The sequence below is a fragment of the Passer montanus genome, unplaced genomic scaffold, assembly GCF_014805655.1.
Source record: "Passer montanus isolate IOZ18808 unplaced genomic scaffold, ASM1480565v1 scaffold59, whole genome shotgun sequence".
In the NCBI taxonomy this organism is placed as follows: Eukaryota; Metazoa; Chordata; class Aves; order Passeriformes; family Passeridae; genus Passer; species Passer montanus.
The window spans coordinates 4,583,330-4,604,808 of NW_024370926.1; the positions used below are offsets into that span (position 1 = coordinate 4,583,330).

Consider the following 21,479-nt stretch of genomic DNA (forward strand, 5'->3'; position numbering starts at 1 on the left):
TCAGAGGGTTCACTGCAGTGGCAGGAAGCACTTCGGTTTCTGTGGAGGCAGCTGATGACTTGAAAGAAATGAAAATAAATGAATGAATAATAGAGAAGAGCTTGACGTGGTCATAACATGAGATTTTGTTTCTGTGGGAATTTCTGACACTTAAGCTTCCTTGCCTCCTGACCCGGGACGAAGCAGCAGAATTTCTGGGGAATTTTTTGAGGAGGAAAAAATGCTGGAAGCAAACCAATCCCAATAAAACGAGATTTGTTTCAGTGAGATCAAAGCACTTGCCTTTGACAATAATATTAATGCATATTATGAATAATTCTGTTGATTGCTTCAATTATGAGCTGCATGACATCACTTCATTCCCATGAAACAAATGCTCTTAAGTCTCTCTGGAAAGTTACACCACGAGATAAAAAACAAAAGATTGATCAGCTGTGGAATGTAGCCTGAGGGTTGGAGTGAGTGGGGCACCTCCCTACAAGGAGCTAGTTTGGTATACATGAAAAATTTCAGTCATGTAGCAGGGAAGAAAGACTTCCATTCTTTTATAATGACTCCTTCCCTTCTGCACTCCTCTATCCAAACTGCCTGTGAACAGTTTTTAAGAAGGTCTTATTCAATCTTTGGCCTTTGTGACCTTGTGTTCCTGTGCATTTCCTCCTGCTTGACACAATTCCTGTTCCTTGTCCCTGATGAAATGTAATTCTTAAATGTAAATGAGGAATGTACATCTCAATCTGGAAATCCTTTGTGGGGAAAAAAGCATTTGAGGTTGAGTGGTGGAAACCTCACTGCAGGACTGTACCTCCACAACGTGTCAGTGAATTTAACTGCTTGAAACTTTCACTGTGTGGAATTCATGGCAGTAATTTTGCTGCAGTGTTGCACAGTCCTAACCAGTGAAAATTAAAGCAATTCTTTTGTGAATTTTGGGCTGTGCAGTTCTGTTAAGGCTGAGCAGAAAGAGCAGCTTGATGAAGGTGTGTCAGACATTTCTCAAGTTCTGTCTGTGAGCCTGGATTGGTGTATGTGCATATGGGGAAAGCCCCTGTGGGAGCACTGTGAGTTGAGGTCGCTGCAGGTAAAGAGATGGAGAGATCTGTGAGCTTGGGGGTATCTGCTGGAAGTGGGAATTCTAAAAATTCCTCTAATGGCTTGCACAAATTCCCAGCTTGAAACTCCTCCCTAAGCCTTGTTTTTACTCATGACTATTTTTAACTGTGTCTCTCCTTTGGCTTTCAAAAAGTGCATCCACTGACCCAAGGAGAAAATTGCCTTTAACAGATCCAGCTGACCAGCGAGACCTAAAATAAGGCAGTTTGCTTCTATCTTAACATTTCTCCTTTTTTCCCCAAGGGCACTTGGGCTTGTGGCTTGGCACCAAGTTTTTGGAGCCTGTTACAATTCACGGTGTCACTTTCTCAGTTTGAAGTGTTCTCCTTCACACTGGATTAATCTGCCTTCTGGAGAGAGCAGGACTCTTTCCCAGATACTATTGTTCTGGGCTGTGCTGACAGTGGTTGCAATGTAAATGGAGATAGCCACGTTCTTTTGTGTTCCAGCCTCTCCATGGCAATTACTTCATTTCTTTTAATCAGAGCATAAAACCTCTTTGCTCTGGCATTTATCAGCTCCCTGGAGTCTAAAAGTGCATGGATAAAAACACTCTGTCAACATAAAACTGCATCGGCATCAGTATTGATGTATGAACCAGGAGATGGCTTCTCACAGTAAGCAAGGTTTTGCATTTGTCAGTTTATTTAATTATGCAGGACCTATAAATTACTGTGAAATGAAGTGAACATCTTGATAGATGAGGAAGGGATGGGAGAGGTTGAGGAGAAACTCTCCCAGGGTGCATGAGACTTGCTCAGTATGAGCCACGCTTCAGCCATGGCATGATGTGAGCATCCTACTGAGACTGAAATCAGACTATATCTTTGTTTTCTTCTGATTTTATCCACTGGGATATTAAAGCTGTCACCCACCCCTCTGAGATTGAATGTGATGATACAAGTGTCTGCTGAAGGCTGAGAGGCCCATGTGTGGAATTTGAGACAATAACATGATCTCTTCAGGGTTTAAAACCAGAGAATTCTCAACGTGCGCTCCCGAGAGGTGCCCGCAGTGTCAGCTGTGGCCTGGGCAGGCCGTGTTGCCAAGCCAAGAAGTAGATTGAGATTTCACTAAGTTGTTCAGGACTTGCTAATTGATCCTGGGCAAATTGCCTAACCCCTCTCTCTTTATCTGTTTATAAAACGAGGATAGTTAAGGCCAGGCAAAACTTGTGTAACTGAATTTGTGTAACTTTCCACAAATCCATGCCAGCTTGTCACCGGTTCGCTGTGTTCCTGACTGCTCTTAATTCATGGCACTAAAATAGCGCTCTACATAAACATAGAGCTATGATGCAGGCAGTGTCATTCCCCACTTTCCCTTAGGAAACTCTAACTTTGGGAGATTAAATTGCCTGAACAAGGGGCAAGGCACAAATCTTACTTGGGAGGGGAGTGTTGATTGCAGGGTTTGCTCAAGGAGCCTGTGTTGTATTATGAATACCTTGGAGCCTCTTCTACCTTTCAAAAAAAAGGGCGAAAAATATTTTTCTCTATGATTGGTGGAGACTTCTAGGGCCTCTCCAGCAGCAGAGAGTTGTGAAATAACTTCTTCTTTGTGTCACTGGTACTATCTATGTTTCCTGAAGAGATGTTGCACTGTTTGATTGTTGAAACCACTTGTGAACGTCTCCGAGGGCAGTGAGTGGCGTCACCCAGCCTGGGATTTGTCATCCTGGAGTTACTTTGTGAAGTAGGAGGACAAGTGTGCATTTACAGATTCAATACCACTGTGCATCAATCTAGACTTTAAAAGGAAAGAAGCCTTTGATTCTTGTTCTCCACTAATCTTCCTTTTATCTGGTGTCCTACCACCTGCTGCGTTCTCAGCACAAAATTGCTATTTACCACTGCCTTCCTCTTCTTGCTGCCAGGTTCATTCATCTTCAGTGCTCTAAAAGCTTTAAGGTTTGCAGGAAAGCACTAAGTAGAACTGCAGATATTTTCTGATGGTGAACAACTGAACAAGAAGGAAGGTGACCAGTGAAAATAACATCTAGTGCTGTCTTCTGAAATGCTTTTTGTTTAAAGACAACTCAAAGTGATTTTGAAGTCAAGATTGAATTATTCTGTTTTTCTGCCCCTGTTGAAGTTGAAAAGTGCTTTAGGGTCTGATTCAAGCACACCAAACTCTGTAGGAGCCCCTCTGATATCAGCAAGTTTTAGTCCTGGCTTTCAGTGCTCATTCTTCCTTCTATGTAGCTTGTAGGTAGCTACATGTAGTAGCAGGGACATGGCCTTTTTAGGATTAAGGTAATGTTACATATGAGAGGACCAAGGAGAGATCATTTTTAACAGCTGACTTTTAGATTTGGATGAAACAATCTAGAATATTGTAAAAATGTATCTTCCTGAGAGCCACCTGCAGTGGTGCCTGTTGTGATGTGGTCCTGCCACAGCATTCTTATGTTGCTGGGTTGTTTGTACTGGGTCTTCCTTTTCAACTTCTACATTTCCTAAGTGGCCAGAGTAGTTTTTAAGTTTGATAATTTGGATACCATAGTACCAGGAATTTTTGCCTTTTCAAACACTACTCTGCAACTTCAATGCCACTATAGAGTGTCCTGTAGGATATGTGGTTTGCAGCATGTTTCTGCTGGAAGAGACAAAATTGGTCATATTTTATGCAGAGCCTACATCAGCAAAATTGAATTCCCATTCTGGATTGGTTTTGCTGATATAGAAGTCTGCAGATCTACATCTTCATGGGTATTTTTTTTTAGCAATCTTTGGTTTAACTGACTGAAACAACTCCAGCAGATGAATCTTTTCTACATTGCTTCAGAAAAATGGAAAAAAATGAGAAAAGGATCCCACCACCTCCATCCAGACACCCTGGGGACTGTTTGCTATCAGTTTGCTGGCAGGCTGCAGTTTTTGGGCTCCTTTAGGATATCTGACAGTCGGTGCATCCCCAGCAGTGGTGGTTACTGGTATTGCAAACTGAGTCCAAGCGTTTCCAATTCCTCCCTCTCTCTGGTGATTCAGTCCTTGCCAGTTATCACTGTAGTGAGCCAATGTAAACCACGAGCTGCCAAGGAAGAGTACAAATCTGCAAACACTTTGGAGCTATCCTGAATTTCATGGGTTTCCCCATTTTCTAGAGTTCAATTCATTTGCAATAACCTAGCTCTGTTTTAACCTTTTTGGGGGCAGAGAGACTGAGCTCCCAACTGCTCAGAAGGAATTTAACCTGAACTTGTGGTTGGAGTTGTGTTTTATGGCTCTGCAGATATTTCCTGAGAGCAGGCATATTCTTATCTGAATGGCTGGGGCTTGGATAAAGTTAGTAAGATGACATTTGAGAAGATGGTCCCAAAGTCATTCCTTACAGGGGAGTAGCACAGGCTGTTTGAGCCTGTTTTAGCCCACTGGAAATGAGGGAAATTAATTGGGAAAACATTAAATAAATCAACCATGTAATGAAATAAACTTTAATTCCATTTAAGCTTTCTTCAGATGGCAGATGTAAGGGCCTGATTTCCATCTGGAATTTATAAACCCGGGTTTGATGTGAGATGTGGTGAATACTGTGTGAAGGACTTGTGTTTTTACTGCTGGAATGCTTTTGCTTTGAATGGCATTTCCTTTCCCCTCAAAATGACTGCATGGAAACTTGAGGTAAGATAATATGTGCAAGTTCAAATACAGCACATCACAATAAAATGCTGATGGCACTTGGACAAGTTTCTGTTAGTATTATCTTATTTAAAAGAACTTCTGATTGCTCTTGTGTTTAGAACAATAGATCTTGGGAGACTTCCTGTAATGAGCAGTGAAAGGCAACTTTACTCTGAATCTTTTAGGGAGCTCCTGCAGTTTCTGAGAAAAGCAAAAATGGTGGATACTCACATGGAAGATCTCAAAGCAAAAATCACTTTTGCAAAAAGTCGATTTCCAGAAGATTCAGATTGCAGTACTGATGGGGACAGTGATCCATCTAGGAGTGATAAAACTTCAAACATAGCAGGAAGCCAAAATGCCTTTGGGAACAGGAAAAGAACGAGTCAGCACATCTGGAAGAGCTGAATCCATTTAATGATAGGTTTTTGTTAGTGCTTATTTTAGCCCTGTGATTTCTATGCAACTTTATTTAATGTCACCTTGCAGTTACCCGTGTCTAGTACTTCAGTGAGCACTAAGTTTCTCTCCTGGAAGTCTCTAACTGAAGTGAGCTGGAAGCTTTCAGCATCTTCTGAGTAATAACTTCAGAGGTGTTTCTCAAATATTGAAATTCTAATGAGAAGTGACTCATTGCACTGCTGGTGTGATGCAGAGAGAACTTGGGACAGTCCTCATATGGATTCCATGACTTACACATTGTAAAGAGGGATCTTATGTTGCAGTTAATTCTCCAATTTAGGATCCTTAAGCCATGGAGTAACACTGGCTCCTCTGCCCACAGAGGCAAAGGCTTTTACATTTTGCATTGTCAACAGTTTCAAGAATTCTCAAACCAGTCGTGATCAATAACGTTCTGGTTTTATGTTAAATAGCCCTAGAATTTCAGAGATTTGCTCTCCAAGTCTGTCACCAATCTCAAAAATGGCATCTGAGGTTTTGATGCTTGTACTGTGTTTAAAAAAAAAAGTGGGTGTGTGTGGATAAAGTCATGGGGAATTGAGTTATATATTGAGTTATAGGCCCTTTGCAGGCCTGTAATTCAACAATATATAAATAGTGTGGTTTAGAGCAGTTCACTGTTAACAGTTTCCCTGTCACTTGATTTTTTTTTTTCTTCCAAACAAAGTGCCATCATCTCTTGAATGACTTGGTTGCCAGATCTTTGGTAATGCTCTTCTCTGAACAAACATACTTTATTGCTATCCCTGTATGCTGCTGCTGGTAACAGATTCTGTTTTCCATGCCATTCTTAATTGCATAAAACATGAGGTTACAGCGTAGTTTTCACATTAAAGAGTGATTTTTCCCAAGAAATGCAATTACTAGTGAGCACAAAGGGCATGCTTGAGCATTCTGGTTTGTAAAAGGTGTTTCAGGTGGGCTGATGCTGTGCAGGGAGTGAATCAGTGTCTGTGAGGCTTCCCTGGGATGCTCAGGCTGGTCTGTGGCACGTTCAGTATCTTCATTCTGTCCTGTTAAAGCACTGAGGATTATCAAATAAAACATGTTCTGGTAATAAAAAAATCCAGAATAAAGGGCTGATACCTCAATTAGGACAGTTCAATGCTTTCAAGGGACTTTTTCTGCAGCCAGCCTGATTGCTGTGGATGTTTGGGATGCTGCTTGAGGGTCAGTGCAGTTATGTGTGTATGCAAATGTAAATACAGCTCTGGCTGGCAGGGCAGGTTTGTACAGCAGCACGGCTGCTGGGGGAGTGTGGGCAGGCTCTAATGTGACCAGTGGGCTGTAATGGAAAGTGGAATTTTCCTCTCTGCCAGCCAGTGCTGAAAGCTCTGCTGTCCCCAGGAATTGAATGGTGAACTGCTGAATGGCAGTTCATGTACCAGCACTCTTAGCTAACTGTTGATCATTCCTCCTTTATTAGGAAACCCCTCATGCGTGACTGCATGGTCTGGGTGGCTGGGAATATGAGGGGAGGGAAGGGACAGCCCTTCAGTTTGCTCAGGATGTGTTCTTAATTAATTCTGCTTTTGTTTTCTTTTCAGACTTTGGTGTTAGTGCGTTCCTGGCCACTGGTGGTGACATTACAAGGAATAAAGTCAGGAAAACCTTTGTGGGTACACCTTGCTGGATGGCACCAGAAGTTATGGAACAGGTGAATTGTTTTTCCCAGTGTCCTCTGAGCTGATCTGCACCTGGAATTCCCTGTTATCAGCAATGACTGTGTTTATTTCTAAGACGATAATTTGACATCCTGAAGAGTTTTCTTAAACACAGGATTTTCTTTGACCTGCCTATTGCAGCTAGGCTCTTACTGGGGAATGTTAAGTGTTCAGTAGATTTTTGCCCCATTGCTTCTCTTCAGGCTCCTGCCTAAGGTGAGGATGAGACAGCTCAGTTGTTGCATAAAAAAGATTAACCTGCCCCTCCCTTTTGCATGAATGTGAGGTAGAATATAAATAGTTTTGTGGTAAATATGTCACACACAGCTCAGTAACGTGCTCTTCTGCATCTGCAAACACAAGATTTGGGATAGTTTATTGTCAAAGTGGGGAGTTAATTCAGTATAATAACATGCATTTGACTTCATTCAGGTTTTTAACTTCTCTTGGCTTGTGAGTATCTAAATGCTTTGGAATACGTGCGTCTCCCAGTTCTTCCTCTGCTCTTTTGGCTCACTAAAAGATTTCATACTTCTTCCCCTTGCATGGAGAAATGCCACTTTTTGTTCTCCACTATTTCTAGACTAAACTACAGAAGCTTTGTCTGTGTAACTTCTGGTGAAGAACACCTGGAAACTTGCTCACTGTAAAATTGCTGCCCATTTCTTAGCAAGATTCACAGAGAAAATTGTACCACAGTCTTACCAGGGCATTTGCAGTAGCTGTTCATGGCGTTGATGTTCATTGCCATAAACATTCTGAAAATTATCCCTCATCACCTTAAAATCAGTTTGACATAGGACTGGGCTTCTGACAGGTGTGCTAAGTAGAATATAACTGGCTATAAATGGGTTTCCATTTTTCTTTCCAAATTTTTTAAACAAAAGTATTTAAGGATTTGTTTTATTACAGTAAATCTACCCTGATACATTTCTACTTGCTGTTGTTTCCAGTAAAATATTTTGAAGCTTGGGAGGATCTTGAATAAGACCCCCATGTATATCTGTATCTAAAATCAAATGCAGCTAAACACAAGTGCATTTTTTCCAATATCTAAAACTCCCTGAGGAATGGAGGTAATTTTGGAGTAGCTTAAATATATTATTGATGAAAGGCTTGTTCAATGTTTGGCCTTTTCAGTGGCTCGCCATGGTGGGACTGAGGGGCTGGTGCATTCCAGCACTGCTGCAGCCTCCTCAGATGCAGGTCTAACAGGGCAGGATAAAGCCACACTTCCCAAGTCAGGGTTGTCTTTGTAAACTTGATTCTGCACTGCTTCACTGTCATATTCTTCTGGATTTTTTTAATTTAATGCTGAGTTAAAATAAATAAAAATAGAGTATTTGGTGTTTCTGAAGCTAGATCAGAGCTATCCCTTGCTTTTCTGTCCTGTGTGTCGTGCCTGAGGCTCAGCAGCCTGGCCAGGACCTAATGGTGCTGCTCCAGGCTCTTTGCAGCTGCAGTCCTCAGGCCAAAAGGATAAAATACCTTCAGGAGGGGGCTGAAAATAAAGGTTAATAAAGGTTTCAGTGACAAAGTGGGGGGTGGTTCCCCACAAATGTGTTTCCAAAGGAGGTAAGTTTTTTACGGAGTGCAATACCTCCATCAAGGCTGTGCACATCTAACCAGTTGGAAATGTCAAGTTAAAGCAGTATTTGGGATGCTGATGGTGCTGATGTGAAATCCTTCAATGTCCATTATTAGATGATCTTGCTGCCTTCCAGCAGGTGTCACTCTGAGCCACCAGATCCAGCCGGGAAGAGGGACAGAGGGCTTGCTCTAAGTTAGCCTTTCACATGTAGATATTATCGACCCAATTCCATCTGGTTTACTTCAGCACCATTAAATTCCTTCAGAATGTTAATATTTGATTGCTCAACATTGTCTTTTAATGTATGGTCACTCAGCGTATTTATGGAAAAAAAGTTGATGAGAAAAATAAATGATGTTGATATAAACTAACTGCAGGGTGGTGACTAATGTGTTGGACAGATGTCAAGATGAATTGCTGCAGGCAGTTTTGAGCTTTTTAGCTTTCACATGCAAGCAGGATTATGTGAAATAATGAAAAAAAACCTTGAACTAAACAGTTAAAATCCTGTCAGGAAATGGAGAGATCTACAGTGTATTGGTGTGCTGCAAGAGTAACTAAAAGATGGAGCCAAAAAATGCCCGAAAGTTATTCTCCAAACCTAAAAATAGTGTGAGAAGACAAAAAATCACCCTTACAGTGTATTTCTTCTTGTCCTGTGCTCTTTTAAATGTTACTAGATATCTGCTTGTTTATTTAACTGACTTGAAATTTGTTCAAAGTCATGGCATCCATAAACTGAGGCACTTCAAGAAATATTTCAGACTTTTAGGACTCATGAAAATTGTGCTTACAGAGTGGAAGAAATCAGTGCAAGATATAAATTCCTGTCTCTATAACAAGTTTCAGTCCAACTCTAGTATTACATGACAAATAGTACAGGAGGGGTTTTTGTTAGTTTGCCAAGATTCAAGATCATCTTTAAGGTAGCGTGGGGAATGCTTTTTGGCTGCATCACAAGGAGTGTCTTTCTGAAGCTTGTTAGGTTAGCTCAGCACAGTACCCCTGTTAGCTCTGCTCTGATTCAATTTTCATTTTTCCATAGCGTAGTGAGAAGAAACACAAACCATCCTAAGCAACCAAAATGCTTTGATTTTCAGAGCTGCTCTTGAAGTTAGTACATAATGTCTCTCCCCTGCAGCGGAGAAAGCAAGTGCCAAAATATTACCTAATGATAATGAGGAAGTAACTGCTTTGGCATATGAAATATTTTTTCCTGTGCAGGAGGGGAAGTAAATGCTATAAATTTTCCTGAACAAGGCTGTGTTTAATGTCAAGTGCAGAAGCTACTGTTAATTAGTGGAGTCTGCAGGCAGGAAAAAGTGCAGAAGCTACTGTTAATTAGTGGAGAGAAACATTAGTCTGCAGGCAGGAATGAGGGGCTTTCACTGGGCTGGTGTGTCATGAAGTTCCAGGATGGAGCATATTTGCAGTCAGGTTGATTAACAGTGTAGTGAGGCGGGTGTCCCAGGGGGTAGCAGTCCATCTATTAACTATGAGAGTTTTATTGCACTGTGTAATGACTCTGTGTCTGTGTGTAGAAGTCAGAGCCTGGGTTAGCCCAGTGCCCCTTTATGTTCTGTGGGTGTCCCAGGGGGTAGCAGTCCATCTATTAACTATGAGAGTTTTATTGCACTGTGTAATGACTCTGTGTCTGTGTGTAGAAGTCAGAGCCTGGGCCCAGTGCCCCTTTATGTTCCGCAGTGGAGTTTAGGCAGAGCAGTCCTGGTTGTACAGTGCACAGCCATGGTTTTCACCAGAGCTTGGTGAAACAAAGAAAACACCTCCTGGAAGGTATGAGGAGCTGGGGGGAGAGAAGGTACAAAGTCTTGTTTCCATCTCTGTAGTGCTGGTCTTTCCAAATTTGTATGGAAAGGGTGTGTGAAAGGAATGGTAGTGTAGGACAGCAAGAGTCACATGATAACATCCTCTAATATTTTTCAGGTCAGAGGATATGATTTCAAGGCAGACATCTGGAGCTTTGGGATCACTGCTATTGAACTGGCCACAGGAGCAGCTCCTTACCATAAATACCCGCCGATGAAGGTGAGCAGATCTCCAGATATTTGTGAAGATAAGGGATCAGTGTGTTCTGTAGATGTTTTCAAGAATTTGGCTAGCATGTTGCACAAAAGAGTTTGTCCTCTCAACTTAGTACATTGCATAGAAGAGTTTGTCCTTTCAACCTGCACTTGTGGATCATGATGTTCTGGGATGTATCGAGTCACCTTTTAAAAATATGCCACTTCATCAGCATTATCTGAACCTGAAGTTTTTATTTAGATCCTGAGTCCCACCATTCTTAAGGAAAGTGCTGTGTGTTTTAAACCTCTGAAGTCAGCAGATGTTTTTAGGGTTATAAATAATGATCCAGAATGCCTTATGGGCACCCAGTGACATTTGGCTAGCCATTCTTTCTCTTGTGCTGATAATCCTTCTTAATGCCTGTCAGACATTCTCTTGATATCTCTCCTGTTACCAGTTATCCAAAAGAATGTCTAATTTTGTTTAACACTGGCAATCCTGTCAATCGCTGATTCAGTTCAAAGTACCACATCACTATGAAACTGTGGTATTGTCAACAATAGTATTTTACTAAGGTTGAAATGAAGGAAATGTTCTTCTTTAAACCATGACACACCAAAATTCTTGTTTGAATATCTTGACCCTTAGATCACCTTATAAGTCTGGGTAACTCCCTGTTTTGTGACTCTTGAACCAGGAGCTGCTTCTAGCGTGCTGCTCTTCCAGGGGGAGGGTACATCTCAAAGTTAAGAGCTGACACCCTGCAGTTGGGGTCTGAAGCATCCTGTCCTTCTACTGAGCTTTGAGATATTTTTCCTTACCTCCTTTGTGATATCTGATGAGGCCTTGTCTTGATCACAAAACTTTAAGCCCCTTTGGCCCATCCTCATGAAGGCCACTTGGGTTCTCCTCCTGGGATGTGTGGTCCTTTGGATCAAACACGAGCATGTGGAGAGCCTGTTCTACCCCCAAGGCTGATGTTTGGAGCAGTGACCTGGGATGTGAGGCCTGTGGGTGTCAAGTCCCTCTGTTGCTGGCATTGGGACAGTGATGTTTCACACAGGCAGATAGTGATAGGACAAAGGGGCTGTAAACTGAAAGAGGAGAGATTTAGATTAGATGTTAGTAAGGAATTCTTTAATCTGAGGTGGTTAGGCACTGGAATATGTGACCCAGAGAGGCTGTGGATGTTGCTGGCATTGGGACAGTGATGTTTCACACAGGCAGATAGTGATAGGACAAAGGGGCTGTAAACTGAAAGAGGAGAGATTTAGATTAGATGTGAGTAAGGAATTCTGTAATCTGAGGGTGGTTAGGCACTGGAATATGTGACCGAGAGAGGCTGTGGTTGCACCATCCCTGGAGGTGTTCAGGGCTAGGCTGGGTGGGAATTGGAGCAGCCTGGGTTAGTGGAAGGTGTCCCTGTGCATGGCAGGGGGATTGGAATTGAATGAGCTTTAAGGTCCCTTCCAACCCAAACCATTCAGTGACACTGTGGGCAAACTCCCATTTTTTCAGTCTTACCTGCTGAAGTGCTGTGGGAGTTGGGTGTCACTTCTTCAGGGCCTGGGTGCATCCCCTCCCACACCACAATCACAATCGCATTTGGAAATCCAGCTACTCCTAACTCAGAACAGGCATATCCATGCCAAATGGATGAACTTTGCACAGGTTTAACTCTTGTAGAACAAAATTACTTTTAAGAATTGTCATCTACGTGCAGGGACTGTTGAGAGGCTGAGTATTCAGAAATGCCATTAAATTTCCTACAACATCAGTGGCTGTGGCAGGGCAAAGAGCAGTTCAGGGGAAAGTGCTGCTGGTTTAGGTGCTGCTGGTTTCATTGATATTTCCTTCTGGGCTGTGATTATTGGCAGCATTTTACAGCATCTCCTGGAAATTGTACTTCAGTTTATTGTGGTTTGAATGCACAGGATGAAGCTTTGAATACCAACATCACCTATTTAATATCAACAGCACCTACTTAGTGCTGTCATATGCTAGATAGAATTGAGTCCCCTGTTCTGTGAGGTTTGGGTTCCAGTCATGCAGCCTGCAAGAAGACTCCTCTATTTTATTTATTGAATGTAATTTTATTGCACTGAAGATTAATTTTTATGCAGCAAAATTACTCATGCATTAAGTGATCCTTCAAGGAGTGGGGAAGAAAGCAGGGAATTCTGTCATGGGCTGTGTAATTTCAGCTAGATTGATGGGCTTCTGCTGCCCTAAGCAATATAGCTGTTGAAAGCTATTTAAATGTGCTACGTGCTGTTTCCTTTTCTAAAAATAGATATTCATCTGTATGTAGGTGACAAGTGGAAATGGAAATGAGTAATTTTCTTCCTTTCCTTCAGAATATTTAAGTGATGTGAGGGAAAGAACCAGTTTGGCTTGATAGCTGCTTATGTGAGGAATGTCTTCACCTGCTGTCACATTGGTACATGGAAGTGAACTCATGCATCTTTTTATGTTGCCCTTCTGTCTTTAATTTGATTTCTAGCTAAGAAACACCTCAGGGAGGTATATTGAATCAAAAGCCTTGCACAACTGCTCATCTTGAATGAGGAAAACTGGTAGAAGTGCCACTCTGCTTGCACTTTTAATCCCACAAAACAGACCTGAAAACATATTCCAGCCCACACTGCAGTCTGTGGGCCAAGAGATGGGATGGAAAGCAGTAACTTAAATTGTGGGTCTTTATTGTTAACACATCCTTGTTGACTCAGATGCTTGATGAAAGTGCTTGTCTGAAATACATTCCCCCCGTCTCTGACAAAGTCCAAGAAAGGTCTCATTGCCAATAGCAATAATTATTTCAGGTTTTAATGCTGACACTACAAAATGATCCTCCATCTTTGGAAACTGGTGTGCAAGATAAGGAGATGCTGAAGAAATATGGGAAATCATTTAGGAAGATGATTTCATCATGCCTACAAAAAGACCCTGAAAAAAGGTAAGAATGGATCACACCAAAATAAATTAAAACAAACAAGCAAACAAACAAAACAACCCTAATTCACAAACATCATTATGTTCCCTATTTTTTGAAGTTGGTATACCCTCTGCTCCTCCAACCTTTCAGTCACAAGGAACACAGCAATCCTACTGTGTGGCAACAAATTCTCTTGGCTGTCCTTATTTTTATGGATAAATATCTGGCACTGTGCCTGGCCAGGGCACACATTTTCCATTTGGGTTAATGAGAGTGCATCCCAGTCCACTGCCTGCATAGGGCCATTCTCCCTTGGCCACCTCCAGCAGGTGACTTCAGTTCATGTTTTGTTCCCAGTCAAAACTGCTTTGTGTTTACAAATCAGAAATTACAGGTTGGGCAATATGTGTTTACTTGCAAACTACATAAATAAACTTTTTGAAATTCAGCCGTGCAGAGAAGGCTTTCAGTGTAGTTTTGACTTGTTTAATTATATGTCATATTTGGTTTGGATGAGAAATCAGGAAAAACACTGACAAATTTTACCAACATGTTTTCATCAATACAGATTGCTTAAGTGACCTGATGACACTTTCAGCCTTCCTTGAACAGTATCTTGACTACTCAGTGACGTAGGAAATATTACCAAGGGGATGCTGTGTCTGCTGTGCTATTTTTTAATACCTCTTAGGTTGGTTTTTTTTTTCCTCCTCAGTAAGCAGACTTAATTTTGGAAAGGAAAAAGTGCTTTCATAAAATAATAATAATGAAGACATTTTCAGTTCCCTCTTGTGTCAGATCCAGGAACACAGGCTTCTCACGCACTGTGCAATGAGTGTCTCTCTTCTAACAAGCATTACACTTGAAATGCATAATGAATCCAGTGGAGTGCTTGATAAAAGTTGATAGCTGGGTTTTTTTCCCAGCATGACATTTTTTCACCTTTCTAAAGCATATCCCATCCTTGCAGGTTAGGGTGTGTGCTGGTCAGGCTATACATAATCCCTGAATTTTGGGACACCCCTTCTCTCCTCAAGCATTTTTGACAGCTATTGGCATTGTCCTGGCTGTGGGAGCAGGAGGTTGGCATATTGCATGGAAAGAGACTTTAGTGCAACTGCTTTTTCATTATTTTAGGGGCTCCCTTGCTCTGAGGTGGATGCCTTTTGTTGGAGTACTCTGTGATGAAATAAACCCTGTGATGAATGGCCTTTGCAAGTCACTGATTAAACTCTGTTACTATTTAAGCACTGTTTGCAGGGTGGAAAATGCTGTAAACTGCCACCTTCTCATGTAGGCTTGAGTCTTTAGTAAATTCCTCCTAAACTGACCAAGGGATGTCTCTCACTTTCCAATATTTATTTTGAAGTCTGACTTAAAGGGGAAAATAGTTTATACTTGTTCATGTTCTTTTAGACCAAGATTGATCATCCTGCTTGTGTTTAATAGAACTAATTACACACATTTAATCAGGTATCTCTGAAATAACTGTTACTTGCACAGGGTGAGTACTGCACTTCAGTGCTGATTCTGTGATTTCCATTTTGAGTGAATTTTTTTCTGTCATTCTGTTGTTATCTAAGAGTCTCAAGTTCAGCATCAAAATGGGAGCAAATTCTCCCCATCAGTTCCAAGTTATTCATTGCTTTTGAACAGAATAAGCCTTGTTCAGAATACACTGAGTAATTTAAAAGATTGCTGGTGTAAAATTTACTTGGAATACATTGATTTTAGGGGAATTATACAGGAGAAGCTGATGCCTTCACGAGATGCCAACAAGCTGCAGCAGCCTGGAAGACCCTTGGGTTGAAAGGGAGCATTTATAATTGTCTTTTCTACATCTGTTTTTATTGACAGACCAACAGCAGCAGAACTCCTAAGACACAAATTTTTCACAAAAGCAAAGGTAAGGAAACACTTTCTAAACTGATTTGTGAAGAGGCTGTGGAAAGGACTTTTCAGGAGCACTATAAGTGTGGGTGACAGCTTTACTGGCACAAGTGTGGGCTCTTTCACTTGGAGCCAGCAGAGCTGGGTGAGTTGAATGGGTCATTGTGAAGGAGCAGAATAAAATCCCCCTTCTGTATCTCCTGTGTATGCTGTTGTTAACAGAAATTATCTAGGAATTCTTGAGCATTTAAATGTCTTCCAGTGCCTTTTGGGTTTGTTCTTCCTTTGTAATGGTGCCATTCTGGCTGTCTCCAGCCATGAGGGTCTCTGCTGCAGTGAGTGTAACTTAGATTTTGGTAAACTCTCTAATCAGCCTGTGTGCAAGGGGCTGAGTGAGGCCCACTGTGCAAGAGCTACCTAAAGATATTTCACCCTGTGTTGCCTTATGGAAAGTGAAGATCCTGTGATACAAACCAGTGGGAAACTCCCATTTCTAGCCTTGGAGTGAACTGCCAGCAAGCATTATGTAATTACTGCCTGGAGATGAGTGCATCTGCAACGTGCGAGGTCTTACTGTGGGAGACAGACAGCAGTAACACAGGGTAGGATTTACATTTCCATGAGCAAGGGGAATGTTTTCTGTTTGCTTTTTTTTTTTTGTGTGATCAAAGTGCACAGGATTTATAGCAGCATACAGATTAAACTGTCAAAAAGAGACTGCATACTTGGCATAGCTCAGCAGCATCACCAATTAATCAGAGTAGTTTTCAATTCCCAGATTAAGATGCTTAAATGGAATTTGCCATGCCAGGTATCTGTACAGGAGCTGGATGCCCTGTTAAAGCTGACAGGAATCTTTACAGGTGCAACCCAGGGAGAGTTGCACTTCCTCTTCATGAGGAGAAGCACAGGGTCAGGTGCTGATCTCTTTGGTGACCAGTGACAGGACCTGAGGGAATGGCCTGCAGCTGTGTCAGGGGATGTTTAGTTTGGATTTTAGGGAAAGGTTCTTCCCCCAGAGGGTGGTGGGGCATTGACCAGGCTCCCCAGGAAATGGTCACAACCTCAAGGCTGCCAGAGCTCCAGGAGCATTTGGACAACACTCTCAGGTGGGATTGGGGTGTCCTGTGCAGGGCCACTGAGTTGGATCCTTGTGGGTCCCTTCTGACTCAGGGTATTGTGTGATTTGATAATTTTATGAGCCAGGGAAGTCTGGAGGATGATCCAGTTGATGAAATGCAGAAGTTTGCTTTAGGGCAGGTTTAATTGATGTCTGGGCTCTTGACAGTATTAACTGGGGTTTCACCATCCGTAGTGGGATTTTAGGCAGCTGATCAGTCTGCATCTGTATGCTGGATGCACACTTGGTGTCCAAAGTGACAAGATGGTTTACACATTACTGACCTTTCTCCATTTGGTTCTGCAAGTTCTGGTTCATGTTACACTTCATTGTGTGTTAAATCTCCTTCGTGCTTTCATTAAGCTGCTGGAGACATATTAGCATGGGTGGTGATAGAAAATTAACATTATTGTAAATGAGGCACTGCTTAACCCAGCATCCTGTGCCAGTTCACACTTGGGGTTAAATTACTGTCACACATCAGCCACTGCCAAACTGACAGCTGGAGCTTGAGGGCTGAAGAGTGCAGCTCCTATACATCTATATTGAGTCACATATTTAAATACCATCTAGGTTATGTAAAAGTATGGTTTGATAATGCTAGCAGCCACTTATCAGGAATGACAGTGTGTCTTGAGACTCTCCATCCTGCCTGCAAGCAACCATCCTGGGGGAGTTCTGAGAGCTCTGCGTGGGCAGGGACAGCAGAGCTTTCCAACTGCACTGGTGTGCTGTGGAGCACCCAGCCAAATGCCAGAATGCTGGCCTGGACTGCCTGCTTCCCCTGCTGCCACAAGTTTGGCCCCACAGTTCAGCAGTGAGAAAATTGTATTCTCAGGAGCCCAAATTGGCCATTCTGGAGCAATTTGCTGAAGAGGAAATTTAATACAATAGAGGATCATAGCAGTTCCTCAGTATTCAGTCTGTTGTGATCACTGCATTTACTTCCTCTCTAAACATAAATGCTGTAAATTTTTTCAGCCACTTTAAATCTTGCTGTCCCAGTTTCTGTTTGCTCCAGCACAGAGGGATTCCTACATCCCAGCCTGTCTGAGGTTTGCCTTTGACAGTTGGACAGGCATAAATTTAGGAGTAAGATAAAGCAAAGAGGTTGAATCCAGGTGGTGTAGTAGCTGCAAGTGGAAGAATGCCAAATGCCTCAGCAGGGTACCAGATACTGCAGTATAATATGTGTATTTCCAAATAAATCAGAATAATATCCAGCTCCTCAGTTGTTAATTCCATGTCACTTTGCATAAGGAGAGTGCCACTGTTAACTGGAAAGGTATTTAGGATGAAACATCACATACTGCAGCCCAAAGCAGGGGAGTGGTTAATATCCTTGGGGGAGTAGGGATGAAACGTGTAAACCACTTTCTGCTAGAAACAACTTAACAGTTACTTCAGCAGAGACAGTGAAAGCACCAAAGGACATTTTCAGTAATGCAAATGTTTGGTATTTTTTTCTTTGCAGAATAAAGAGTTTTTACAAGAGAAGATGTTGCAGAGAGCACCAACAATCACTGAAAGATCCAAAAAGGTACTGAAAACCTCCTGGGCTCTTGCTGTTACAGTTGTACTATTTTTTGTGCTTGTATTCACATTTTAATAATAACTACTGCAGTACATCTTTTTCTAGGTAGAGCTTTTAGTTTCAATAAAATGATCAGACAGCATGGCAGGTGATGGAATCTGAAGATGTTCTGGTGCTATTTCTTCTAAAATCAACTGTAGAAACTGTTTGGCTGAGGTGTAAATTCTGTGTTCTTGTGCTGGGCAGGTCCGGAGAGTCCCAGGCTCCAGTGGGCGTCTTCATAAGACTGAAGATGGTGGCTGGGAATGGAGTGATGATGAGCTTGATGAGGAAAGTGAGGAAGGCAGAGCAGCAATTTCACAGCTCAGGGTGGGTCCTCAAACTCCACTGTCTCTGTTTTGTTGTCCAATTGCGGTAGGTCTAAAAATATTTGGGGAGCACATGGCCTTAAGCATGATACACAGCAAGCTGTAATCCCTTCCCTCGAGTGGGGAGCTGAAGCAAAGAAAGCAGACTGAAGGTTGAAGAAATTGTATTGATCTTTTCTGTCATTATGGGGCACAGCTGGTCTCATTCAGGGATGTTCAGCATAATTGGAAATGTTAATTCAGACAGCCTGCTCCCAGCTCAGCATACTAATACACTGCAGCTAGAATATTTCCTTTAAGGGTGCTGACTGCTTGAGATGCTTCCTTCTGGAAGTGTCAGGAGAGGTTTTGTCCTACTGCCCTCTCCAGGATGGAGCTGAAATCAATAGGGCTTGTTCTTATGGCTGATTCCTGAAACATGCAAGGCCTGGTTCTGCCCCCCCAGTTACACTGAAATCCATTAATCCTGGTAGAAAACCTCACAGCATCCCTGAAGTCACAGGAGGGATTAGTCTTGTGCTTGAAAATCCTCAAGAAAACACCACTTTCCTCTCTCCCAACACATTCACAAACCACCCAACAACTCAGAGGAGTAATGTATGATGATCAGCTGAAAGATTACAGTGATTTTCAGGTTCTCTTCCCCCAGCAGTCACCGGTGTGGGTTTTGACTATAATAGTTTGCCTGGTCTTTTTTCACTACAGCAGGTGGCTGGAAGTGGACTGTGTTTTAATCATCCTGTAATTGAATTAGGGACACAGTGAAGGATGTGTAGAGGAAGCTTTTCAGTATGAAAGGGAAAAAACCAGTATTGGTTTGAAGCATTTATCCCTTTACAAGTTCTCTCATTTCTCTTTCATTAGTCTGGCATCTGTTGCTGTTGTGAATAGACACTTTAATATTAAATGCAAGGTTTTGCATCTTTTCAGCATCTTCTGAAATGCTTGGGTTTTTTAAATCCATTTGATCCAGTAAATGCATTATTTGTGACAGCAACTCTTGTTTAAAGACCTTATTGTGTCCAGCTTCATATTATACATAATCAAGGAAAAACTCTTGGTACCATGTAGCTACTACTGAAATTCTTTGATGAATAAGCTATAAGATATAAGCTGAATTCTTCTAAATTCCTTTTGTAGGTGAGAATACCATCAAATTTTAGGGCAATATTGTAAAAGCCCCTAATTCTGTTCCAGAGATTATTTAGAACTTGTTGTATCTTGTCTCAAAGCTCAGGCTACCATGACTTAACACTGTTTACTGTGTTTTGAACAGTACTTACTTGTTTCATTCCTCTTAGGCAGGAAAAAGCAGGTTGACAAACATGTTTACAAGCTCCTTTTCAAGACAGGTTTTTCTTGATGCTTTGATATATTTTCCTTGTACTGCTGCCTGCCCTGATCACTCTCATTTGGGCTGTGCTTGGCCCTTACTGGTAGGTCTCCCACTGAGCAAACCTTTAGAAAGGATGTTGGAGCAGTAGGTCTTAATTCAGTTAGCTCCCTGTAGATGTGTATTATCATTTTGGAGGCAGTCCATGTGTAACACAGCACTCAGGGGCACCTGTATGTTCCAGGATGTCAGGAAGGGCACTGTGGAACCTCAGACCTCTCTACATGTCTGCCTGGGTACTTGAATTTGATTCCTTTTCAAGCAGTCCTAAGACTTGTATCCAAACTGCCAATTTTGTGAATGAATACAGTGGTGTTATTGAGGATTAGTGTTTATCCTGTGTTTTTGGTCATATTTCAAACACTTGGTGTAATTTCTACCTGTCTGTAAATCCCTCTGCAATTTTAACCAAGTTGTTGGGTAGAACAACTTGTGTTAACTAGGTGGCACCTTTTTTTCCTGCCCCTTGCAGTGGGGGTGGAGTAGAGGATTTTAAAAGGTCCTTTCCTACCCAAAATAATTTGTGATTCTGTCAGTACCTGCATTTTACTGCAGTAAAAGTAAAAGGAGGCCCTGCAGATTGACTTAATGTGCCAAAATACTGAAGTATTAATATTAACCTGCATAAAATCATCTACATAAATGGAAAGTGGTGGTATTTTTTACTTGCTTCCACTTCACAGAAAAAATAGGGTGAATGTAATGTGTGCAAACATGTATTTTACAAGTCTCTTCCTAGGACTGTACCTGAAAGCAGGCAAATATTTATTTTACCCAAAGCCAGAAATATCTCTTCAATTCACTCAATATGGTGACTTGCTGGGTCAACATTGCCTTCTGAATATAAAGACCTTTTGAACTTCCTCTCTGCATTTAAAACCTTGAATTCAAATTAAGGCAGCTGTGCTCTGTGGGCTTTTAAATTGTGTACTTTCTGTTACCTGATAAATCTTTGCAGTGGTGAGTTGTATGGTCACATTTCACTGCTTACTCACATCTTTGATTACACAAGCAAAAATTAGTTAGAACTAATCCCCAAAGTCATCCTATTTGTGCCTTAGGTAAATGTTTTTTAATGTGTGTCCTGTTTTCTTTGTATGCATGTGTTTAATAAAGTCATAGAATTGTTCAGGTTGGAAAAGACCTCCAGGATTGCTGAGTCCCACTGATGGCCCAGAGCCACTGTGTTCACCCCTAACCCTGTTCCCAAGTGCCACCTCTTCATATTTTCTGAACACCTCCAGAGGTGGTGGCTCTACCACTTCCCTGGGCACCCTTTCAGTAAAGAAATCTTTCCTAACATCCAATCCAAATCTTCCCTGGTGCAACTTGAAGCCATTTCTTCTTTTCACCTGTGACCTGGGAAGACAGCCTGATCCCCAGCTGGCTGCACCCTCCTGTCAGGGAGTTGTGGAGAGTGAGGAGGTCTCCCCTGAGCCTCCTTTTCTCCAGGCTGAGCCCCTTTCCCAGCTCCCTCAGCTGCTCCTGGGGCTCCAGAGCCATTCCCAGCTCTGCTGCCCTTCTCTGAACTTGCTCCAGCCCCTCAGTGTCCTCCTGGTAGTGAGGGGCCCAAAACTGAGCACAGCACTGAAGGTGCCTCAGCAGTGCTGAGTGCAAGGGACAGTCCCTGCCTGCTCCTGCTGGCCACACTATTCCTGACACAGGCCAGGTGCCACTGGCCTTCTTGGCCACCTGGGCACTTGCTGGCTCGTACTCAGCTGGCTCTCACCACTTCTGTTGGTCATTTATCTGGATTAGTTA

General features: G+C 42.1%; 1 protein-coding gene across 1 annotated transcript in view; it reads left to right on the top strand.

Annotated features, from left to right (window-relative positions):
- OXSR1 (oxidative stress responsive kinase 1) overlaps window positions 1–21,479 on the top strand; it is a 90,256-nt gene that overhangs the window by 57,962 nt on the left and 10,815 nt on the right. The window contains exons 6-11 of the mRNA XM_039726442.1: window positions 6,746–6,855; window positions 10,398–10,499; window positions 13,301–13,434; window positions 15,271–15,319; window positions 17,898–17,963; window positions 18,204–18,326. Coding sequence (XP_039582376.1) covers window positions 6,746–6,855; window positions 10,398–10,499; window positions 13,301–13,434; window positions 15,271–15,319; window positions 17,898–17,963; window positions 18,204–18,326 — 584 coding nt within the window. The remainder of the gene's footprint in view (window positions 1–6,745; window positions 6,856–10,397; window positions 10,500–13,300; window positions 13,435–15,270; window positions 15,320–17,897; window positions 17,964–18,203; window positions 18,327–21,479) is intronic.